The sequence below is a fragment of the Colossoma macropomum genome, unplaced genomic scaffold (assembly GCF_904425465.1).
Source record: "Colossoma macropomum unplaced genomic scaffold, Colossoma_macropomum, whole genome shotgun sequence".
Lineage (NCBI taxonomy): Eukaryota > Metazoa > Chordata > Actinopteri > Characiformes > Serrasalmidae > Colossoma > Colossoma macropomum.
The window spans coordinates 18,880,812-18,904,592 of NW_023494802.1; the positions used below are offsets into that span (position 1 = coordinate 18,880,812).

The following is a 23,781-nucleotide window of genomic DNA, read 5'->3' on the forward strand; positions in this document are numbered from 1 at the left end:
CCCATACTGGATTGATCATGTCGGGTGTCGCTGCACTCACGGCTCTTTCAGTGCGATTTCGGAGATCATCCAGTGTTGTGGAACCAACGCCGAACGCTCTGAGCTGTTGGAGCTTCACTGCCCACGGAAATCAGTTATGACGGATTCACTCTTATTGAAGTGGAGAACGCAGAACGCTTTCTGCTCAGGGGTCTCATCTCCTCTCAGACTGAAGGGAGCCATCTTCCGGTGACAGTTAGAAACTCTATGACCCCCTCTTTCAATTGGTATGTGATTGGTTCCTAGGCGCCTCATGGTTATAAAAATATGTTGCTTTGAAATCGGATGAATCTTTTTGAATCATCCTGTATAGAACGAGAAGATGTGTTATATGGGCCCTTTAATGCTGTTGTCATGTCTGTTGTTGCATGAAAAGAACTGGAGTGGCAAAAAAATATGGATATTTTTTCAAAAACTACTATTTGGGCAAGCAACAAATTGCCTCTTTTCTTTAAATAGTTTTTCTTTAACTACACTCTCCAGAAAAAAGACACTAAACTGTCACTGGAGTGGAACCATCAAGGGTAGATCTTCAGTACCTTTAGCAGGAGAACATAACTGGACCATATTCCACTGCAGTTATAGTTTTTAAGCTGCATTAACTTCATACAAACTTTCTGGAGTCCAAGCTTTTTATTTTATTCTTCTATTTTTTAGGTTATGAAAAGATACAAATATGTTTGTTTCTCTGGGAAATGAATATTGTATACCTTAAAAACATATTTACAGTAAACAACTGGACCTTAAGAGCACTGTTGTCCCTTTGAAGGTACATTTAAGTTTTTTGTACCTTTGTAAACAGAAATGTACGGTACCTTGATCAAATTAATATTTCTGAAATAACAATAGCTATTCCATAATAATAAGGCTGTCTTGTTTCCACACATCACTGTGGAGCCAAGTAAAAAAACACGACTGACAGGAGTCGCTCTTACATGTATTTGTTGCAGTCACACTCCTCAGGCCGCACCTTCTTCAGGTGACCTCTGACCTCTCTCAGATTCTTAATCTTCGTCTGTAGCGTCTCGATCTGGGGGGAGATGATACAGACTTCATTATTAAGTGAGTGGGTGACCTGGTTGTTTCATGCGTGTTGAGCACGGCTCCAAAAAATGGTGTCAGCTGTCGAGAAGTGAAAAATGACCGTCCAAAACATGAAACTGCTTTGTTTACTTTGTTTACAAATGTCAGATCGCAATAACAGAATACATGCTTAGCACACCTGCACACATATAGATGCACAAACATGCCTAGGCTACGTTATTATTACACACAAAGTACATAGATTATCCAATTTGTCAATATAAATTTTTTTAAGTGAACTAAAGACAAAAAAACTGCAAAAACAGCCTGTTTTGAATTGTTTCTGCAATGTTACAAAAACCAACATATTTGCATAGATCCACCTATTTTCTTTTCCCTGTTTTGTATTCTAATATTTTACACGAATGCTGTTTGCCATCCGGTGTCGACCAGAGGAGGATGGGTTCCCCTTTTGAGTCTTGGTTCCAAGGAGTTTTTCCTTGCCACTGTTGCCATTGGCGACGCTAATGGGGCTCGGACCCGGACTTTTCTGTAAAGCTGCTTTGTGACAACACCTGTTGTAAAAAGCGCTACATACATAAACTTTGACTTGACTTGACTATTCAGTCTATGGCAGTTTAGCTCTGCCCATTCATGTTAAAGATATAAGGAGCGTTTTAGTCTGAATAAGGCACAAAACATTCAGGACAGAGCTCATTTACGTACATCAGTCTTAAAGACGGTAATCAAATCATCCTGTTTGAATCTAACGGATAAAGAGAGGTTGGAAAATGATCATGTAAAAATGAACTGGCACATCCGTCATAAGTAGACCTCAGGGAGGAAAATACAGGGTGATTCAAAAAGATTCATCTGATTCAACGAAAGAAAGCGACGCTTATCGGTTGCCAAATATGCCTCTCGAAATCTCTGCTTATTCTTATTCGTGACTGTACTAGTTTCCTCTGACTTTGTTGTTTTAGAATAGCAGGTATGGAGGCTATTTATTACAGTTAAAAGCTGCTGCGTATGTTTAACTGCGAGTGCTTGTCAACTAGCTACTTTAGTTAATCTATGCTGATGTTCAAGTTGAGCTAATGGGCAGTAGGGCTGTGGCTAAAATTGGTATTATTAATTGAGTAATCTATGGAGCCCTGCTAGGGACATCCCATATAAATAAAAATAATGCATGGCCACGCCTTATTATCGTGTGGGAACGAGATCCTAATGCATGACCACGACTTAGAAGTCTTGGGAATGAGATAATTAAGTCACGGTCACCACTTAGTAAGGCGTGGGAACAAGATCATGCCTTACTCATTCGTGGCCATGCATTAGGATCTCATTCCCACGCGTTAATAAGGCGTGGTCACGCATTATTTTTATTTATATGGCAGGTCACCAGCAGGGCTCCGTAGGAATTATGGACCAGCCATTCAGACGACAGGATATTCAGGAGAAACACTACCCATATGGTCACCTGGAGTCGGAAACTACGGAGCCCTGCTGGTGACATCCCATATAAATAAAAATAATGCGTGGCCACGCCTTATTATCGTGTGGGAACGAGATCCTAATGCATGGCCACGACTTAGTAAGTCTTGGGAATGAGATAATTAAGTAGTGGCCACCACTAAGGCATTGGAACAAGATCATGCCTTAGTAAGTCGTGGCCTCGCATTAGGATCTTGTTCCCATGCCTTACTAAGACGTGGCCGCTATTTTTATTCATACAGGATGTCACCAGCAGGGGCTCTGTAGTAATCTACCCATGATTTTGACTCTTAATCACATGATCTGCTTTTATCTTAAAGGCTTAAGGCATTAAGACTTAATTAAACAGTGATAAACTATGCAGAGCCTTTCAGGGACTCTTAACAACTATACTGGAAACAGATAAACTAGGAGGCTTTATAATAAAATCATCTCCATGAAATGAGCAGGAGTAAACGGGGTCTGTGTGTATGTGTGAGTGTGTGTAATGTGTCCTGTGTGTGCAGCCCACCTCATGGTCAATGTGGAGTTTATGGTCCTTCCACGCCTGCAGAGACTTGTACAGTCCAACATCACACTTTACTGTGTCATTGGCCAAAATAGAACACCTGAAAATAAAGGGGCATCATGGAGTTACACACAGTCACAACAGTCACGGTTCAGCATTATAGATGAGACTGTCTCTCATAAATCTTACTAAGAGACCAGAGCTGTTCACAAATAAAGATTTTCTTGGTTAACCATAAGGTCTGATTTTCAACTGAAAGTCAACCATCACTTCCCCGTCCATGGAAAGAAAGAAAGAAAGAAAGAAAGAAAGAAAGGAAGGAAGAACGGAAGGAAAGAAAGAAAGAAAGAAAGAAAGAAGGGAGGGAGGTAGGGAGGTAAGGGAGGGAAGGGAGGGAAGGAAGGAAAGAAGAAAGAAAGAAAGAAAGAAAGAAAGAAAGGAAGGAAGGAAGAACAGAAGGAAAGAAAGAAAGAAAGAAAGAAGGGAGGGAGGTAGGGAGGTAAGGGAGGGAAGGAAGGAAGGAAAGAAAGAAAGAAAGAAAGAAAGAAAGGAAGAACGGAAGGAAAGAAAGAAAGAAAGAAGGGAGGGAGGTAGGGAGGTAAGGGAGGGAAGGAAGGAAGGAAGAAAGAAAGAAAGAAAGAAAGGAAGGAAGGAAGGAAGAACGGAAGGAAAGAAAGAAAGAAAGAAGGGAGGGAGGTAGGGAGGTAAGGGAGGGAAGGAAGGAAGGAAAGAAAGAAAGAAAGAAAGAAAGAAAGAAAGAAAGGAAGGAAGGAAGAACGGAAGGAAAGAAAGAAAGAAAGAAGGGAGGGAGGTAGGGAGGTAAGGGAGGGAAGGAAGGAAAGAAGAAAGAAAGAAAGAAAGAAAGGAAGGAAGAACGGAAGGAAAGAAAGAAAGAAAGAAGGGAGGGAGGTAGGGAGGTAAGGGAGGGAAGGAAGGAAGGAAAGAAAGAAAGAAAGAAAGAAAGAAAGAAAGAAAGAAAGAAAGAAAGAAAGGAAGAACGGAAGGAAAGAAAGAAAGAAAGAAGGGAGGGAGGTAGGGAGGTAAGGGAGGGAAGGAAGAAAAGAAGAAAGAAAGAAAGAAAGAAAGGAAGGAAGAACGGAAGGAAAGAAAGAAAGAAAGAAGGGAGGGAGGTAGGGAGGGAAGGGAGGGAAGGAAGGAAGGAAGGAAAGAAGAAAGAAAGAAAGAAAGAAAGAAAGAAAGAAAGAAAGAAAGGAAGAACGGAAGGAAAGAAAGAAAGAAAGAAGGGAGGGAGGTAGGGAGGTAAGGGAGGGAAGGAAGGAAAGAAGAAAGAAAGAAAGAAAGAAAGAAAGAAAGAAAGGAAGGAAGAACGGAAGAACGGAAGGAAAGAAAGAAAGAAAGAAGGGAGGGAGGTAGGGAGGTAAGGGAGGGAAGGAAGGAAGGAAAGAAAGAAAGAAAGAAAGAAAGAAAGAAAGGAAGAACGGAAGGAAAGAAAGAAAGAAAGAAAGAAGGGAGGGAGGTAGGGAGGTAAGGGAGGGAAGGAAGGAAGGAAGAAAGAAAGAAAGAAAGAAAGGAAAGAAAGAAAGAAAGAAGGGAGGGAGGTAGGGAGGTAAGGGAAGGAAGGAAGGAAAGAAGAAAGAAAGAAAGAAAGAAAGGAAGGAAGAACAGAAGGAAAGAAAGAAAGAAAGAAGGGAGGGAGGTAGGGAGGTAAGGGAGGGAAGGAAGGAGAGAAGAAAGAAAGAAAGAAAGAAAGAAAGAAAGAAAGAAAGGAAGGAAGAACGGAAGGAAAGAAAGAAAGAAAGAAGGGAGGGAGGTAGGTAGGTAAGGGAAGGAAGGAAGGAAAGAAGAAAGAAAGAAAGAAAGAAAGAAAGAAAGAAAGGAAGGAAGAACGGAAGGAAAGAAAGAAAGAAAGAAGGGAGGGAGGTAGGGAGGTAAGGGAGGGAAGGAAGGAAAGAAGAAAGAAAGAAAGAAAGGAAGGAAGAACGGAAGGAAAGAAAGAAAGAAAGAAGGGAGGGAGGTAGGGAGGTAAAGGAAGGAAGGAAGGAAAGAAGAAAGAAAGAAAGAAAGAAAGAAAGGAAGGAAGAACGGAAGGAAAGAAAGAAAGAAAGAAGGGAGGGAGGTAGGGAGGTAAGGGAGGGAAGGGAGGGAAGGAAGGAAAGAAGAAAGAAAGGAAGAAAGAAAGAAAGAAAGAAAGAAAGAAAGAAAGAAAGAAAGAAAGAAAGAAAGAAAGAAAGAACGAACGGAAGAATTGTCCTTGTGGAATCATTTTCACAAATCAGGAATTACTAATGATAAAAATGAATATTTATAGCATCACTAGTTACCTGGTCCAAACTTTATTTGAATATTGGTAGAAATATCTACTGTATTAATTCATTTGTAAAAATAAACAAATACCCACACATCCTCCCTCACCTGTGTGTGACTTTTATAGATGAAGGCACCAGGCTGTTGCTGGTTTGCGGCTCAGCTGTGGTTGGCCCCATCCCGCTGAAGACCTCCTCCTCCTGCTGCCCATGGCTCAGGTTGCTCCTGTTGATCGGCTGGTAGCCTCTGTCCAGATCCACAGCATACAGATCTCCACCCATCTCCATAGAGACAGCGCGAGCATAACGGTTCCTGGAGTAGCCCTTCAGTGCCTTCAGCTCTGTTAAACACACAGGAGAGCGTGATATCACACTTCCTCCACTAGAGGGCAGTAGAGTAGTAGTGAAACGGTCAGCGTGAGTGCGGAGAGTGTGTACAGATTTAACCCTTAGATTCTAAAGCTGCACATTTCAGTACATCAGTCCTGTATCTACAGGACTTACATGGTTTCATAGTAGTTATTGATTTATAGCAGATACTAAATTTACAGCAGATACTAATACTATATATATATATACTATATATATATACATATATATTTATATATATATATATATATACATACATACACCGATCAGGCATAACATTATGACCACCTCCTTGTTTCTATGCTCATTGTCCATTTTATCAGCTCCACTTACTATATAGGTGCACTTTGTAGTTCTACAGTTACAGACTGTAGTCCATCTGTTTCTCTGATACTTTGTTAGCCCCCTTTTACCCTGTTCTTCAGTGGTCAGGACCCCCATGGACCCTCACAGAGCAGGTACTATTTGGGTGGTGGATCATTCTCAGCACTGCAGTAACACTGACGTGGTGGTGGTGTGTTAGTGTGTGTTGTGCTGGTACGAGTGGATCAGACACAGCTGTGCGTGTGTATATACATATATATACATGTACACACACACACACACCGATCATATATAGAGTCAGAGTTCAAAAACACATATCAGACTTTTAAACAAATTCTAAAATTGCTTTGAGTGACACGACACATGAAAACGTGGAATAGCATTTTTTAAAAGCTTTTTATTTAAAAAAATATTATTTTTATTAATATTATGTTATATTACGTTCTATTTTATTTTATTATATTGTATATTATTAATACAATATCTTATATTAATATAAAATATTCATTATACTCAAGGTAAATAAAAAACAAATAAAAATGGAGTATTATTTTCACATGTAGATATTTAGCAGTTAGGCTTTGGGACATGCCTCTCAATACAGAGCACCCTATAAATGATGATTCTGTAGATTTTGATTTTGTATTTTTAGTTTATTACTATCTCACTTAATGCCTAATAGAGTTGGAGGTCTATTATGTGAAAACCTCTAATTGCATTATTAGTTACTTTCTTTAGACCTTGTAATGTGGAGTTAACACCTAAATTCACATCTTATGAATGTATAATCCCTTCTATGCATAAGAAAAATGCTTTTTTCTGCTTTTTTATTTAGCTTTCTTCAGAAGTAAAAAAAAGCTAAAAAAAAATTGTCTTGAACTTGAAAAACAAATGCAAAAGCTTCAGTCGTGGATTACTGTAACGCTGCTTTTGCGTCATGACATGGCGATATGCAAACACAGAATTGCTCTGATTAAATAAACGTTTCCAGCATCTAAAAGACGCTGTTAGCGATGTCAGTTCTGCTCTGAATCTATACTGGACTTTCAGAAACCGCTGCACGGCAGCAGCTGAGCAGGACTGTGGATATAAAACTCCAGTATTACTACTATACACTTTTGACACTATTTCCACCAGTATAAACCCTGTGGTTCTATCACGGTTAATACAGTGGTTCTCAAACTGGTCCTCAGGGACCCCCAGCTGGTCCACGTTTTGGCTCTATCCGTATGGGCCTGTTCACACCTTGCCTTGACATGCGTTTTGGTAATTAAATCGTGTTTTTGCGTCACTTGACTGCATGAAAAGCCAGGTGTGAACACCTCCGGGATGCATCGTGAGCCAACTACGATCAGATCTACCACATTTGTAGATTGCAGATTGTAAATGGAACGCATTTTCACTATCCGTAAGCAATCATGTGAGCAGAAATGCCTCTGCAGAGCTCTGAATAGCAAGTGAGAGGATTAAGATGGAGGATATAAAAGGCTGAAATCAGCCCCAGATCAAGACCCTTCATGCACTCCAGGCCATTGAAATTGTCCATTCCAAGCTTGTCCACTCATATTGTAACAGGGAAAGGAGTAAACAAAAGTAAAACAATGTGTAAACAATGTGCGGACATGCTTTTTACGTGGGAAAAGTGAAATCGGATCTCATCTGGCTACACTAGGAACGCATTTAGGTAAAACGTGTAAACAGAATCCAGTCACACATGTTAAAGCAAAGTGACGTGGTGGTGGTGTGTTGTGCTGGTATGAGTGGATCAGACACAGCAGTGCTGCTGGAGTTTTAAACACTGTGTCCACTCACTATCCACTCTATTAGACACTCCTACCTTGACAGTCCACCTTGTAGATGTAAAGTCAGAGACGATAGCTCATCTGCTGCTGCACAGTTTGTGTTGGTCATCCTCTAGTCTTTCATCAGTGGTCAATGATGGATATTTTTGGTTGGTGGACTATTCTCAGTCCAGCAGTGACACTGACGTGTTTAAAACTCCAGCAGCACTGCTGTGTCTGATCCACTCGTACCAGCACAACACACACTAACACACCACCACCACGTCAGTGTCACTGCAGTGCTGAGAACGATCCACCACCCAAATAGTACCTGCTCTGTGAGGGTCCATGGGGGTCCTGACCCCTGAAGAACAGGGTAAAAGGGGGCTAACAAAGTATCAGAGAAACAGATGGACTACAGTCTGTAACTGTAGAACTACAAAGTGCACCTATATAGTAAGTGGAGCTGATAAAATGGACAATGAGCGTAGAAACGAAGAGGTGGTCATAATGTTATGCCTGACCGGTGATGTACTGTACTGTATGTACTGTTATATACCGTTGTATATATAACAGAAACATATATAACAGTATGTTTGTTTTCTACATACTCTTCTTGGACAGCAGTTTCTTCTTCTTCAGGGCACTCAGTCTGTAGTTGCCGAAGTCGTCACAGTTGCAGTTGTCAGGTTCAGCGTCGGCGTTAGCATTGGCGGCGGCGCTACGCTGGTATAGCTGGGACTTGACACTAGACATTGGCTGCTTCCTCACTGTAGACAGGCTGGCCATGCCTTTACATTTATACAGCCTCAGCTTCCCTGTGGAGTCCTCCACACACTGCCACTTCTACAGAGCGAGAGAGAGAGACAGAGAGAGAGACAGAAAGAGAGAGAGAGATTTAAGAAAAGCTGTGAACTCTTGGGATATTCACACACAGATTACTTAGCTTGCTTACACAAGCACACATAAGTAGACTTCACTCTCTCTGTGGTATTTTTAGCAAAACCAAACACATGGAAAGCACAAAAGGAAGGACATGTGCAAATACACTCAAACAGGAAGCCACAAACACAGACACACACATCCAGTACAGCAGCAGAGTCAGTGAACTCCTTTCATGTATTTAATTCCAATCGAAACAAACTGACATTCATTTTTCAGTGGCACAACAAAAGCAAAACATATGGTAACACTATATTTGGAGTATATTTTGGACAAGATTAATAAACTCTTAACAGATTATCAATAAGACATCAATAACATATCAGTGAAGTAGCAGTAGTGAAGCATCTGAATACAATGAAGTAAATATCTTATCTATACCTCAACCCAAAACCTAACCCTCACCCTGGCCCTAATCCTAACCTTAACCTCAATCCAGAACCTAATCTTAACCTTCACCCTGGCTCTAATCCTAACCTTAACCTTAACCTCAATCCAGAAACCTAATCCTAACCTTCACCCTGGCTCTAATCCTAACCTTAACCTTAACCTCAATCCAGAAACCTAATCCTAACCTTCACCCTGGCTCTAATCCTAACCTTAACCTCAATCCAGAAACCTAATCCTAACCCTCACCCTGGCTCTAATCCTAACCTTAACTTTAACCTTAAACCAGAAACCTAATCCTAACCTTCACCCTGGCCCTAATCCTAACCTTAACCTTAACCTCAATCCAGAAACCTAATCCTAACCTTCACCCTGGCTCTAATCCTAACCTTAACCTCAATCCAGAAACCTAATCCTAACCCTCACCCTGGCTCTAATCCTAACCTTAACTTTAACCTTAAACCAGAAACCTAATCCTAACCCTGGCTCTAATACTAACCCTAAACTTAACCTCAGCCCAAAACCTAATCCCAGCCCTCACCCTGGCCCTAATCCTAACCTTAACCTCAACCTCAAGCCAAAACCTAATCCCAGCCCTCACCCTGGCCCTAATCCTAACCTTAACCTCAACCTCAAGCCAAAGCCTAATCCTAACCCTCACCCTGGCCCTAATCCTAACCTTCATATGTTTTTGACGTTACTGTATTTAATGTTAATGTATTTACAGAAAAGTACAAAGAAACCATAACAGCTAAATTTAATAGAGCATTTTTTCATTCTTTTAAGTTTCTTGCTTTCAGTTTTTCCAAGAAATCTGTAGGGATATTTTTCCACAGCTCCAAAGTTCAGTCATAGAAGTTGGTTGCATTTTCTGCCTCTCATGATGCAAGTAATCCAAACCACATTCAATAATGTTAAGGCCTGGACTCTGGGGTGGTCAGTCTGTTGTTCCCAGAACACCAGCAACCTCTTTTGTTTAATCTGGTAATTTTGTTCTTTTTTCTCTATTTCCTTTTTTTCGGTAACAGCTTCTTGAACAGCTACACCTCCTTTCAGACCCACAGCGCTGAGTCGTCACAGTGGAAGGACGGACAGAAACACCTGTGGATGTTTTCAGACCTGAAGCAGCTTGATTTTCTCCTCTCTCTCAGAGATGAAAGCTTTCAGTGCTGTTTATCTGATGGGGGCAGTTTTGGTGTCTACCAGCTCTTCCATTGTTCCTTGGAATCTTGGAAACTCCTGTTTCTTTTTCCCTTTGATTTCCTGCTTTATTATTTGAGTGGATTATGTTTTATCTAATCTCCTCAGGAATATCTCTGGAAAAATCTATGACTTGTACTTAACGGCCATTTTGACTGGAAATAGACGCTCATTAAAGAAAGGTGGTCTCTGATTCTGCACAGTTGTATATAAATACATACCATCATTTTTTCTGGTTCATGTCTATTTGCTCTGAACCTTTTGTCGCTGATGAGCCATGTTTATCTCACACCTCTGATACACATGCAGAGGTGAAAACGCACGCAGTCGTGTGCGAGCATGTGTGTGTGTGTGTGTGTTTTGCGTCGATTAAGTGGTGAGAATTACCTCCCTGCTCCCTGCCTGCTCTCTTTGTCATCTGTAATTACCATGCGATGCCAAATCCTCCTCGTTAAAAGCCTTGTTAATGAAGAGCTCCGGTTGCGCTCTCTTCATCTAACACACTGCGCTCGGGCGCTGTCAGGTCATTAAGAGCGAGACGATGCTATAAAAACACAACTGCAGCAACTGCTTAGCACCAGACAGCCAAAAAAGCAGAAGTGGTCTGAAAAGGAGGGAGCTGTGATACAGGATGAGCGTTTTGGATTTGGGAGCCTTCAACGACACGATTAGAGGTGCAACCTGCCGTTTCTGAACAACACTCGATTTGCTATGAAGCTGTAGGGAGTGGTCGGAGGTTTGTTGCCCACTTCAAATTCATATACATTCATATACAGAGCAAATAATATTCTGCAGCTGTAATTGCTCTATTTACACTATTAATGCAAACAAATGCATTGCACTATTCCAGTTATTTAAATTAAATTATTCTTAATTAAAATGCAAATATTCCACAAAGGTGAAATGGATTTAATAGAGATTTCGAAGTCTGTTGCTTCCCACAAGGAGAGACGCACACTTAGAGCACACAGCATAACTTCTCGTTTAGGATAATTATCTCAACGTTTAGCAACCTTGAGTGTGAGAAATGCTTTTTGTCTCAAAAAAGAGTTATTTTAATTATTATTATTATTATCATAAAAACAGTGCATGTTATTTTCACAGTGTTATTGTTCCTTTCAGGCTGGATTATTAGTGTTCAGAGGCTGCACATTGCAAAATTCAATGTTTATTCATAAATAAAAATGATATTAGTACTATGAAATGCAGTGGTGGACAGTAACGAAGTAAATGTAATTCGTTACTGTACTTAAGTAGTTTTTCTGTGTATCTGTACTTTACTGAAGAATTTCCATTTTTGGTGACTTTTTACTTTCACTCCACTACATTTCAAAGTCAAATATCTCACTTTTTACTCCACTACATTATGAGAAATCTGTCGTTCCTTTTGGTTTATGTGTGTATAAAAACATAACATGTCAAAACGAAAGAAGCGTGAAGCAAAAACACTAATCAGGGCACAGCGGTCACTTAGTTTTGAGCTTGTTTTGACCTGTTGGTCATACCGACCCAGTGCAGCACACGGTTCAACATCAGTGCAGCAGCGTAAAATTTTGGGAGAGTCTATTCAACATAAATGATGAACTAACCTAACTTTGTGTAAACAGACCACAATATAGAAATATGTACACATATGCAGTTGTGACTGACGTGTCTTTTTTCTGAATTTATACAAACACTATTTCATTTTATAGTAAATTAGTTTTGGCTAGTTTATGTTTATGAACAGAGACCTACAGATGCAGTTTAGTAAAGGAAACTCATTTGTGAATCTGAGTTTAAAGTTTTTATTGAACTTAAACTTGTAACTAAGTTCAAATAAATCTTAAACTGAAACTTTGCTTGTTTGTAAAAAGTGATTTCAGAGCCACTCAGTTCTACCTGATGGAAACTGTTCGCCTTCAGTGTTTTGTGCTTATGATAATTTTAATAGACATCAGCGTCACTAATTAATGACATTCTATTAAAAGACTGGTTTACCAAGAGAGACACTGCAGTATTTTCACCTAAAACGAGTTAATGAAGCGAGTCTTGTTACAAAAATGATAATAGGACATCAGAGCCATAATTAATCTTTTAGTACTTTTACTTTTGATACTTAAGTCCATTTGAAGGCAAATACTTTAGTACTTTTACTCAAGTGGAGGTCTAAAGGGAGGAACTTCTACTTTTACTGGTCACTTTTAACTCGGTCACTCAGTGAATTAGGCATGTGCCAGTATTAAAGAAATTATCACAACAATTATCTAACCTTTTATCACGGTTTATAATATTATCACAATATTGCATTTTTAAAATCATTTTTTAAAATACGTTTTTAATGTTATAAAGATATATTCTGAACTTATTTTTTTATAATATGTTTGCAATATTTATGATAAAACAACTATTAACCTGTGAAGCTGCTCCAACACAAAATACAGCATGGAACAAACTACTAGTAGCTGTACTTTATAAACCAATATAAAAATGGCACATATTGCGCTGTATCATATAATCATCATAAAGAACAGGCCATATCACTCACTACATAACAGCGCTCTCATGAGCACTGACCAGCCCAGTCTGCCAAAAGTATCACTTAAAAAGCTGTTTTAAAGCTGTAGGGCTTCAGTCTGCACTACTACAGACGATACGAAGGGTCATACTAAGAAAACATGTCAGTCGCATTAAACAGCCCTAATAAATAGGCAAATAAACACTGTTAAGCTCGAATTTAGAATGAAGAACTGCATTAACATTCGACATAACTTAGTTCATTCTAAATGAAGAACGAAACACTGCATGAGTTGCTAATTTGCCCTCAATTTAATGCAATTACTAATTTAAAACACTTTACAGAGGAGTAAGTACCGGCTACAATGCTTTTAAGCACACTGATGTGCCCCTGAAGCAATATATGGGGAATACTATGAACAGAATCTTAGGCCTTATCTAATTTACATGTGTCTCTATTATAAAAAGCCTTTTGAGCTAAACCTAACAAATCCAGAAACTCGAGTTTGATGTCTAGGGCTGCCTTAAAGTTTATGGAGGTGCATAAAAATATCATATTGACAGATAACTATAAAATTAGCATTTGAATTGGCTTGAAATAAAATCTCTAGAACTGCCTGAGTTTGATGCACTTGATGTGTTTGTCTATATTTATTCTGAAAGAAATGCGGCTATCAGCACCAGCAGAAACGGAAATGGAATTGATGATTACAGGCCCAGGGTGTTCATCCTGGTGCGTTCTTATTAATACACACATCTCTCATAAAAAGGAGAAGACTGATAGAGAAAGGAAACTGATAGAGAGGGAAAATGACTTTATATAAGCTGAAATCTGCATAAGAAAGGAAGGCGTGCGTTTGATCAGAGGAGGCGGACGGGAGGAGACAAGGCCAGTCTGATGGAGGATGGAAAGATAAGAAGAGGAGAGGATGAGGAGGAGAGAGGATGAGGAAGAGCAAGTGATTTATTGCTTGGGAGATGGAACTCTCTGGAGGATGAGAGCGGTCAGCTCGCTGACAGAGAGAGAAAGAAAAAGCTGAAGTCTCAGGTGCGTTTGATCTGACAGCTTAGAGCTGTCTACCACTGAGCCTTCATTAGCCATCAGTGTGTGTGTGTGTGTGTGTGTGTGTGTGTGTGTGTGTGTGTGTGTGTGTGTGTGTGTGTGTGTAGGTGGTGAGGAAAAAAGAAAGAGATCTCTCTGCAGGACATCCTATCAGTGCCTTCTCTCTACAGACTCACACATGCACCTATTACAGTTTATAAATATAGACTGTGTGTGTGTGTGTGTGTGTGTGTGTGTGTGTGTTTGTATAAGCAGTCCACATTGAGGCAAAGGTACAGCAGGGTTGAACGATACTGGGAAAAAGTTAAAATGCAATATTTTAGTTATTTTTGGTGATGAATATTGTGATATTAAAAAACACAAAAGATAAGTCAAATCTAGAAGAGGCACAATTAAAGAGGGAATTAATGCAGCTGTTAATCTGACAATACAGTTGATGTGTTACGAAGGAAAGATGGTCCAGCAGGGTTGAATGATATTAGGAAAAATATATGATACATAATTTAGAGACAGTACTACAGCTTGTTTTAGGGGTACACCTGCTTCTACTGCAACTAAAAAACATCCAGTGAACATTTACAGGCTTGAGACTTGCTTCAGGTAGACGTCTGTAGGCCTGCAACTGAGGCTACGTTCACATCACCAGGCTGAAGTGGCACAAATCCGATTTTCTGCCCTAATGTGACTCAGATCTGATGTTTTCAGGGCTGTGTGGACACAAATCTGATCTTTTCAAATCAAACTTGAGTCACTTTAGCTACGTTCACATTACAAGCCTCGTTGCTCAAATCCAATTTTTTCCTCAAATCCGATCTCTCCAACACGATGGTTCACACTCGTTTAGGTAAGTGATTCAAATCTGTCATTAATGTGACGAACCGGCGTCCTGAAATGACCCTCATGAGCACATCCTACTCAGTAACGTCACGTGAATGAATCACGAGCATCATCAGCACAAACTAACGAGCAGAACGAGCTTCGCTGAGAAGATAATTAACTCTGATCAGCTCTCAGCTTCATTATTAGAGCGAGACGAAGGAGAAAAAGGTGAGATGAGCTGCTTTTCCACCGTTTACAGGCTTTAACTTCTGTTCGGCGCTGCTGCCATGGTAACGCTGAATGATGGAGCACCTGATCTGAGCATGACATTAAGGTCACATGGCCACAAATTGGATACATATCCAATCTAGGACAACATATGAAAGTGGCTCAGGTCGGATTTGAAAAGATCAGATTTGTGTCCACACAGCCCTGAAAACTTCAGATCTGAGTTACATTAGGGCAAATAATCAAATTTGTACCACTTCAGCCTGGTAATGTGAACGTAGCCTTCCATATGTGGTCCTAGATCAGATACGTATCTGATTTGTGGCCATGCGACTTTAATGAGAAGCTCAGATCGGAATTCGTGTCCTTTTTTCTCCACTGCGCCATCATTCAGCGATACCATGGCAGCAGCACCGAACAGAAGTTAAAGCCTGTAAACGGTGGAAAAGCAGCTCATCTCACCTTTTTCTCCTTCGTCTCGCTCTAATAATGAAGCTGAGAGCTGATCAGAGTTAATGATCTTCTCAGCGAAGCTCGTTCTGCTCGTTAGTTTGTGCTGATGATGAACGTGATTCATTCACGTGACGTTACTGAGTAGGATGAGCTCATGAGGGTCATTTCAGGACGCCGGTTCACAATAATGACAGATTTGAATCACTTACCTAAACGAGTGTGAACCATCGTGTCAGAGAGATCGGATTTGAGGAAAAAATCGGATTTGAGCAACGAGGCTTGTAATGTAGACGTAGCCTAAGGCTTATTTCTATTATTCATCCTCCTCTTATTTTGCTTGTTCACTCTAATCACATCACTGTATGCATGCATGTGTGTGCACACCTGTCCAATCTGCTCGCAGGGTGTTTGGTATTCTGCACGCTGGCACAGGTCTTTGACTCGCTGGTACTTGGGAAGGTAATTTTCCTCCTGAGCCACTTCCTTCCCATCATGCACCACTTTGTGAAGTAGTTTCCTACCAAAGAGCAGGAACAGAAAGAACTCTCCATTAATGACCACAGAGCGCTGATGTCATGATTCATTGTGTAGTTGGCTTCATGTAAGGAACGGAGTTTATAGCTCACTAAAGCTATTACTAGCAGTAAAAATGTGCTCATTACCTGTAATAAATATAAAAACAACAGTTTTTAAAAATATAAAAACTAAATCAATCGTATAATGTCTGCAAAACTAAAACGTAACAGAATTACTGAGAAAAAACGTCAGATTTGGCTTTTTCATTGCAAGAACGAGAGTTTAGAGGTGGAACTCTTCTGTGTTTGACTGTCTTTAATCTCTAGGTGTGGTCATTTTATTCCACCCTTATCAAATACCTGCCATCACAGCGTTCATCAAAATACTGAAAACTAAAACTGAAATGAAATAAAAACTAAACCAAAAAATAAAAAAAAACAGAAAATAAAAACAAAACTAAATCTATTAATAAACTAAAAAAAAAAACATATAAAACCATATAAAAAAAAAACCTGGTTAAGAACTCTGTATTAGGTACAGAGCCCCAAGGGGCCGTGGTTAAAACAGTTAATGACATTGCGTTCCTTTACAAAGTATATGCTTGTCAGACAGCAAGCAAACATAGGACCAGAGGTGCCCAACGACATTGCCTACATTAGAGCTGTTTTCAGCTAAGCTGTTTTCCCAGTTTCGCCAGTCTGTGCTGAGTTTATTCAGCTGTTGTTCTCTGCAGCGTCTGTAAATCTTTTACCGTACGAGGAAACTCGACCTCAGCTTCAGTTTGAGTCACTAACAGCAGAACCATGTTTGATTTTGAGAAGCAACACTGTCTTTATATTTCAATCCAAGATCAACGTAAAATCCAATGAGCTGCTTCATGCCTGAGCTTAAGCAAAGCATAGCTTTTGCAAGCAAATGCAAACCGTGGCATTGTAATGCAAAACATTTGCGAGGGAACGCAATGTTACTAACTTTTTTTTTTTTACGGCTCTTTAGGGGCTCCGTAATTAGGAACTGTGGGTCCAAGCAGTTTTTTTATTTATTTTGTCCTGTGTGCATTTTACCTCTACATGCCACTGTCTCCTCTGAATACTGGGAAAAAGTTATAATGCAATATTTTCTCATTATTTTGTGATTTAAAAAACAAACAAACAAAAGATGAGTCAAAAATAGAAGAGGTAGAATTAAAAGAGAAATTAAGGCAGCTGTTAATCTGACAACATAATTGATCTGTTATGAAGGAAAGATGGTTGAAATATAAATAATTCATACATGCTACAAGCAAATTAACAATACTGCAAACTGAAACTACATTAAATGCTTATAAGTTTACCACTGAACTATTAATGACTATTCTATAACAACAGCTACTCAAACCGTAGGCTACCACATTCAGCAAAGCTTACTGGTTTGATTGGGGCTATTTTGGTGAGGTTGTCAGTCCTAGTCATGTTAGCTGGCATGTAGCAACATTTGTATTTCAGGTCTTTACCGACCTCATAATACAGAGGATCCAGTTACATTCGCGAAAAATGTACATACGGCAAAACGTACTGGCTTCGAAACATTTTTGTTTGCAGTGATTTTTGAAACTGCCATAGAGAAAAACTGCTCAAACCTGGAGTTCCTAATATGGACAAGACACCAAATAAAAAATGACACAACTTCAGAGGACTATTAAAACCCATCTAGCTTCCTCTGAATCAACTTTGAACCCTTAAACTGCACAGTTATTATTCAGTTATTAATCTTAAGATTTATTACTCATTAACCAATATAGTTTTTTTCATAAGTATCATGAAACACATGTAACCACAGCCTCAGGGCTGTTTCTAGCTATAAGCGGTATAACGACAATAGGGGGCTCGGAGTATGTATTTTTAAAAATGTACTTAAAGTACTTAAAATGTACTTCTAATTCTTTCCGTGAAGTCAACTTATGATACTTGTGTGGGTTTTAATACCAAAAGCAGTCACATTTCATTTCTACATGACCCTTTTTTCAATTTTCCTAAATCCTTTACTTGTGTACATTTAAGACTGCTATGTAAATGAGCTCTGTTCTGACTGGCTGCCCCATATTGTGCCACAATCAAAAAGCATCAGAGCTGGAACACTCCTTAGAACTTCAGATTGAAAGGGCGGGGCTAAACCATAGGCTGATTAGGCAGATTATACAGGGTGATTCAAAAAGATTCATCCGATTTCAAAATGATTTATTTCCCTTGTAAATCATTACAGATCAATGCAGTGAACTGTAAATGGTTTAAATGAGCATAAAGTTTATTATGTAATTGTACAAGGTCTCAGTATGAACCTCCTCCAGCTGTACAGACAACATCAACACCATAGTCAAACTCATCCCATACTGGATTGAGCATGTCGGGTGTCGCTGCACTCACGGCTCTTTCAGTGCGATTTCGGAGATCATCCAGTGTTGTGGAACCAACGACGAACGCTCTGAGCTGTTGGAGCTTCACTGCCCACGAAAATCACGCTGCACAGTTATGACGGATTCACTCTTATTGAAGCGGAGAACGCAGAACGCTTTCTGCTCAGGGGTCTCATCTCCTCTCAGACTGAAAGGAGTTACCTTCCACTGACAGTCAGAAACTCTATGACCCCCTCTTTCAATTGGATTGTGATTGGTTCCTCGGCGCCTCACGGTTGTAAAATTATGTGCTTTGAAATCGGATTAATCTTTTTAAATCACCCTGAATGTGAAAGAGCTGGTTTTTGTGACATCACAAAAACAATATTTCTTTTTGCAGCTTAATTTTAATGTATGGCAGATATGAACTGGAGATTCGACTAGTACAAATTGAAACTTTCGCAATACTACGCCAAACTTGTTCATTTCAAAAAACAGCAAGAACATTACTTTCTATGATATGGGGTAGAATGTCGCTTAGAGCCCCCCAAAGTTCAGCATCCACTTGCACACACATACACACACAGCTCTTGCTGACTCACCCTCTCTCCACCAGGAAGGAGTCCCTCCACACTTTCCCCTTCTTGTTGAACTGGAACCTGAGATTAGGAGAGAGGCGAGAAAATCGATCAGCTCGCTCGCCCGCCGATCACGCCAAGTGCCTGTTCCACTCACTCCCAAATGAGAGCCCCCCTTCACCCAGAGCACTTGGCTCCGCGCTCAAAATGATGACAAAACGCAACAGGTTCGGCCGGAGATTGAAAAAGAACGAGGGAGCGGGAGAAAAAGGCAGAACAACGTTTGAGGGTCAAAAGGGTTCAGATGAACAGAAATTGAAACGCCGTTTCATGCTCTTTTTTCCCTTCTTCTCTAGAATGGCGCTGATGAAAAAGAAGAATGATGGAATGAAAGACTGTAAGAGAAATAAACAGTATCCTCGGCGGCTTTTGACCTTCGCCAGAGTTATGAGCTATCGATCCACCTTCCGTCATTCTCTCCCTCTCATTTCTGCTGCAGGGATGGAGAGATGAGGGGACGGGGAGGAGGAGAATGAGAGCGAGCTAAAGTTGTGCAGTCCTCACTCCACTGCCTTTGTAATGGGCCTTAAACTGGACTTCTAGTGCAGGTTCCTGTATAGTTGTGGGTTTGTTCTCTGTCAGCATTTTATTTTGTGTTAAGGTCGGTTTGAGGGCTCTGGTTTGCATAAGAAAAGACATTCTTTTAAACACTAGTCACATCTAGACCTGGGGATAGTGGTAATTATGGAAATCAAGGTTATTGCTTTTTCATTATCATTATACTTTATATTAATAGTAATGTGAATTTGAGTTTTCGTTGATGAAAAGATTAGACTGTCTTAGAAGTCTTGAACAGGGAACCATTGAGTCATTCTAACAAAACTGTCTCAAAACACTTCCATAAATATTTGAGTGTCATAAGCATCACATAGATAAACAAAATTTCTGTAATTTATTAGGTCAGCTGGAGCTCTATATGGTACAGCTAGTGTGTGGCGCTCTTTTTTAAATATTAAAGGTTTTTGTTTACCCTTGTTCTCATGATGGCAGTGTGTCTACATACCTGTTAGCGCATATATATATATATATATATATATATATATATATATATATATATATATATATATATGTAGACCGATCAGGCATAACATTCTGACCACCTCCTTGTTTCTACGCTCATTGTCCATTTTATCAGCTCCACTTACTATATAGGTGCACTTTGTAGTTCTACAGTTACAGACTGTAGTCCATCTGTTTCTCTGCATACTTTGTTAGCCCCCTTTTACCCTGTTCTTCAGTGGTCAGGACCCCCATGGACCCTCACAGAGCAGGTACTATTTGGGTGGTGGATCATTCTCAGCACTACAGTAGCAGAGACATGGTGGTGCTGTGTTTGTGTGTGTTGTGCTGGTCTGAGTGGATCAGACACAGCAGTGCTATTTAAACACCTCAGTGTCACTGCTGGACTGAGAATAGTCCACCTACCAAAATTATCCAACCAACAGCGCCCTGTGGGCAGCGTCCTGTGACCACTGATGAGGGACTAGAGGATGACCAACACAAACTGTGCAGCAGCAGATGAGCTATTGTCTCTGACTTTACATCTACAAGGTGGACCGACATGGTAGGAGTGTCTAATAGAGTGGACAGTGAGTGGACACAGTGTTTAAAAACTCCAGCAGCAAAGTGCTACAAAGTGCACCTATATAGTAAGTGGTGCTGATAAAATGGACAATGAGTGTAGAAACAAGGAGGTGGTCATAATGTTATGCCTGATTGGTGTATACACATATGCACCAGAATAAAGTATCTGCTTTTTTTCAGGGTTCAAAGTACTCTTCAATTAAAACTGAGAAACAGTAAATGCATGTAATAATAATTATTGACAGTCAGGGATGCTGAATGATATATAAAAATACAGCATTATATGTTTTAGTTGGCCATAGCTCCACCCACAGCCCTGTTCAAAGCTGTATAGTTTACTACAACATCTGGAAAGGAACAGGTACACTGCACATTACCTCATTTTTGGAAATCAGGAAGGGTATCAATGCCAGTGTTGTTGACAAAGGATCATTCTGGACATTTTGAAAAAGTTAACTGATAATTATGTGTATTGATGGTCAGAAGCCTTTCTTTAGGAAAGAACTTCCCATCTGTGTTAATCAGGTGCCGTACCTGTTCATCAGTTTGTCCGTGTCAAGCAGTTTTAGGATGGACTTGCCGTCCATGTCCGCAGGAACATCCAGCCCGGCGATGTCCAGAATGGTGGGGGCCAGGTCGATGTTCAGCACGATGTGGGGGTTGCTATGGAAACAGAGGGGGTTTGGACAGTGGACAGTGTGGTTAGATAAAAGCATCATAGGAGAGATGATAATAGAGTGTAATGTGGAGGACAATGGAACAAAGAAAGCTGGCTAAATAGACAAAAGTGTGACTGGACTCGCCTCTCTAGCGCCCCCTGTAGGCAAAAATACAAGATAAGACTGGGCAGAAGCTTGTAGACTCTGAAATATCTGTTCAAATCCAATGGAACCCGGCTATTCACACTGGGCTTGGTCAGGCTCTAATATCATTTCTCAAATATTTGTCAGGTCTGAGTTGGGTTCTTCTACATATTACACATGATGACCTCCATTTACCCCACTTTTATTACCTTTTCCTTCAATAGTTTTCATCCGACAACCTCATGAACAACTCGTGTTGCTGTTGAGACCAATAGAAACCAACACATTATGTAAAGTTAATTCAGACTGAAACTGTTGAGGCGTTGTTTGAAGTCACTGAATGATGAATACATTCTTTATTGTGGGATTAGCCCTGAATACCAGGTGACAAATATTGCCTATATGGGTCATTCTACAGAAACGCCCACTTATCTCTCCCTCCATAGGAGTCACTGGTGTTACCGATCCTCATTGGTGTTACACATAAGAAAGGTGAACAATGCATTTTACTAAACGGCTGCTACAGAGCATCAAACCACATGTTGTCAATCATGGAATATCCACTAAAATATGGAATTTAATCCATTTGTATTCTATTTTTTCATAATTACCTCAGAATAAAGTGGGTCACACCAGTGACTTCAGCTAAAAGCTTCATATGAAATCATGAGCTAAATGAGAAAATCTCTGATAACTGAAAGACACAGTGGACCCACCATGGGCTTTTCTTCATAGATCCTCAGAAAACAGGTAAAAGGAAGTTGAGTGATGTCATCAGTGAGATTTATATTTCAAAATAAGAGATATTTTGTTATGTGGTAACACCAGTGACACGACTCCTGGGGGCCACAACTTTCATTATATATTTTATAATATTTATTTGTTTTCTTTATGTCATTTAATTCATATATTTCATAGTCATGTATAGATTATTGCAGTTAAAATAGCAGAAAAACATGTTTTTACCTCAAAATATGGCCTCATCCTTCACACATGACTGTGAGGATGAGCTCTTCTATGGTGGTGTAATTGTTAAAATAACTTACTGTTTTGTTTTAAAATATAAATAAATTGTAACCCTAGCATGTTTTTCAAGAGTAATATATCTGTAAAGGCTAGGGACACAAAAATGGACGTTTCTGTAGAATGACCAATATTCATATTGCTACTGCTGTGGAATCAGCCCTCCTTCTTGAGGTATGTCTGCCATATTGTCCAGCAAATTACAACCACAAGGGAAACAAAAAACAAGGCGGGAACTCAAATGGGATTTGTGCCATTGCTAAAGGGTTTGAACAAATAAATGAAATGAATCCTGCATTTGTCTGAAGGGTCACATTCAAATCAATTCCCTTTAATATCCTAGCAAACTACACACCCTAACTGGGGCTAAAGGCTAAGTATTGGGCTGGCAGTACAGGCAGGACCTTCTGCTAATGATCTTCAGAGTGCAATCAGACTGGAATTGATAGGAGCTATCAGACACAATCCACTCTATTCAGTTCCGTAATTAAATCTTCCTGTCACCAGACACACTTGCGGAACCTGCATCTGGTTCTGAGACCAATGTGGAATTTAAACTCAGTTTTGGACAGCTGGTAATGACACTGTTACTTATGATTTTGTTTATGGATTATTAGTCATTATATTAAAACATCCATTTTTGTGTCCCTAGCATTTACAGATCTATTACACTTGAAAAACATTAGGGCTACAATTTATTTACATTTTAAAATAAAACAATAAGTTATTTTAACAATTACACCTTCTTGAGCCTCAATTTAGCAATATTGGTTTTTAAATCAATCATATAGAATTCCAAGCACCACAGAAGAGTTCGTCCCCACAGTCATGTGTGAAGGCTGAGGACATATTTTGAGATAAAAAACATTTTTCTGCAATTTTAACTGCAATAATCTAAACACAAATATGAAATATATGATTTAAATGGCATAAAGAAAACAAATGGCAAATAAATATTATAAAATATATATAATGAAAGTTGTCCCCAGGAGTGAAAAAGGGTTGAATTTTCTGTGCTGATCTGAGATCAGCTGATTTTGGAAGCTTATCAGCAATTTTTTAATGTTGACCACTATGGAGAGATTTTAATGGTAATGCCAGCACAGTGAGAGGCCAGTTCAGTTATAAATAGACCACTGAAGTTGTGCCATCATCCTGTAGTCGAGTTCATGCCGATATTAAGAATATTGGATCTAAGCTGTTTTTCTCCATGGAAAAAAAATGAATAACATTTTCAAAAATTGCTGCTATTGAATGCTGTGGTAAACAAAAATAACACTTTTTGCTGTATGTACATTTTTCCCTGGAATGTCGCTAAAACAAAGGAGGCAACATAGGCGCATGAGTCATTCTAGGGAAACGTCCATTTTTGTGTCCCTAGCATTTACAGATACATCACGTTTGAAAAAATATGTTAGGGTTACAATTTATTTATATTTAAAATAAAACAATAAGT

General features: G+C 39.6%; 1 protein-coding gene across 2 annotated transcripts in view; it reads right to left on the reverse strand.

Annotated features, from left to right (window-relative positions):
• Positions 1-23,781, reverse strand: part of sulf2b (sulfatase 2b) — an 89,249-nt gene that overhangs the window by 13,590 nt on the left and 51,878 nt on the right. For both annotated transcript variants that reach the window (XM_036590745.1, XM_036590746.1), the window contains exons 8-14: positions 21,034-21,162; positions 18,880-18,936; positions 15,775-15,907; positions 8,414-8,648; positions 5,438-5,669; positions 3,068-3,164; positions 975-1,069 (exon numbers count right to left, since the gene is read on the reverse strand). In XM_036590745.1, the coding sequence (XP_036446638.1) occupies positions 975-1,069; positions 3,068-3,164; positions 5,438-5,669; positions 8,414-8,648; positions 15,775-15,907; positions 18,880-18,936; positions 21,034-21,162 (978 nt within the window). The remainder of the gene's footprint in view (positions 1-974; positions 1,070-3,067; positions 3,165-5,437; positions 5,670-8,413; positions 8,649-15,774; positions 15,908-18,879; positions 18,937-21,033; positions 21,163-23,781) is intronic.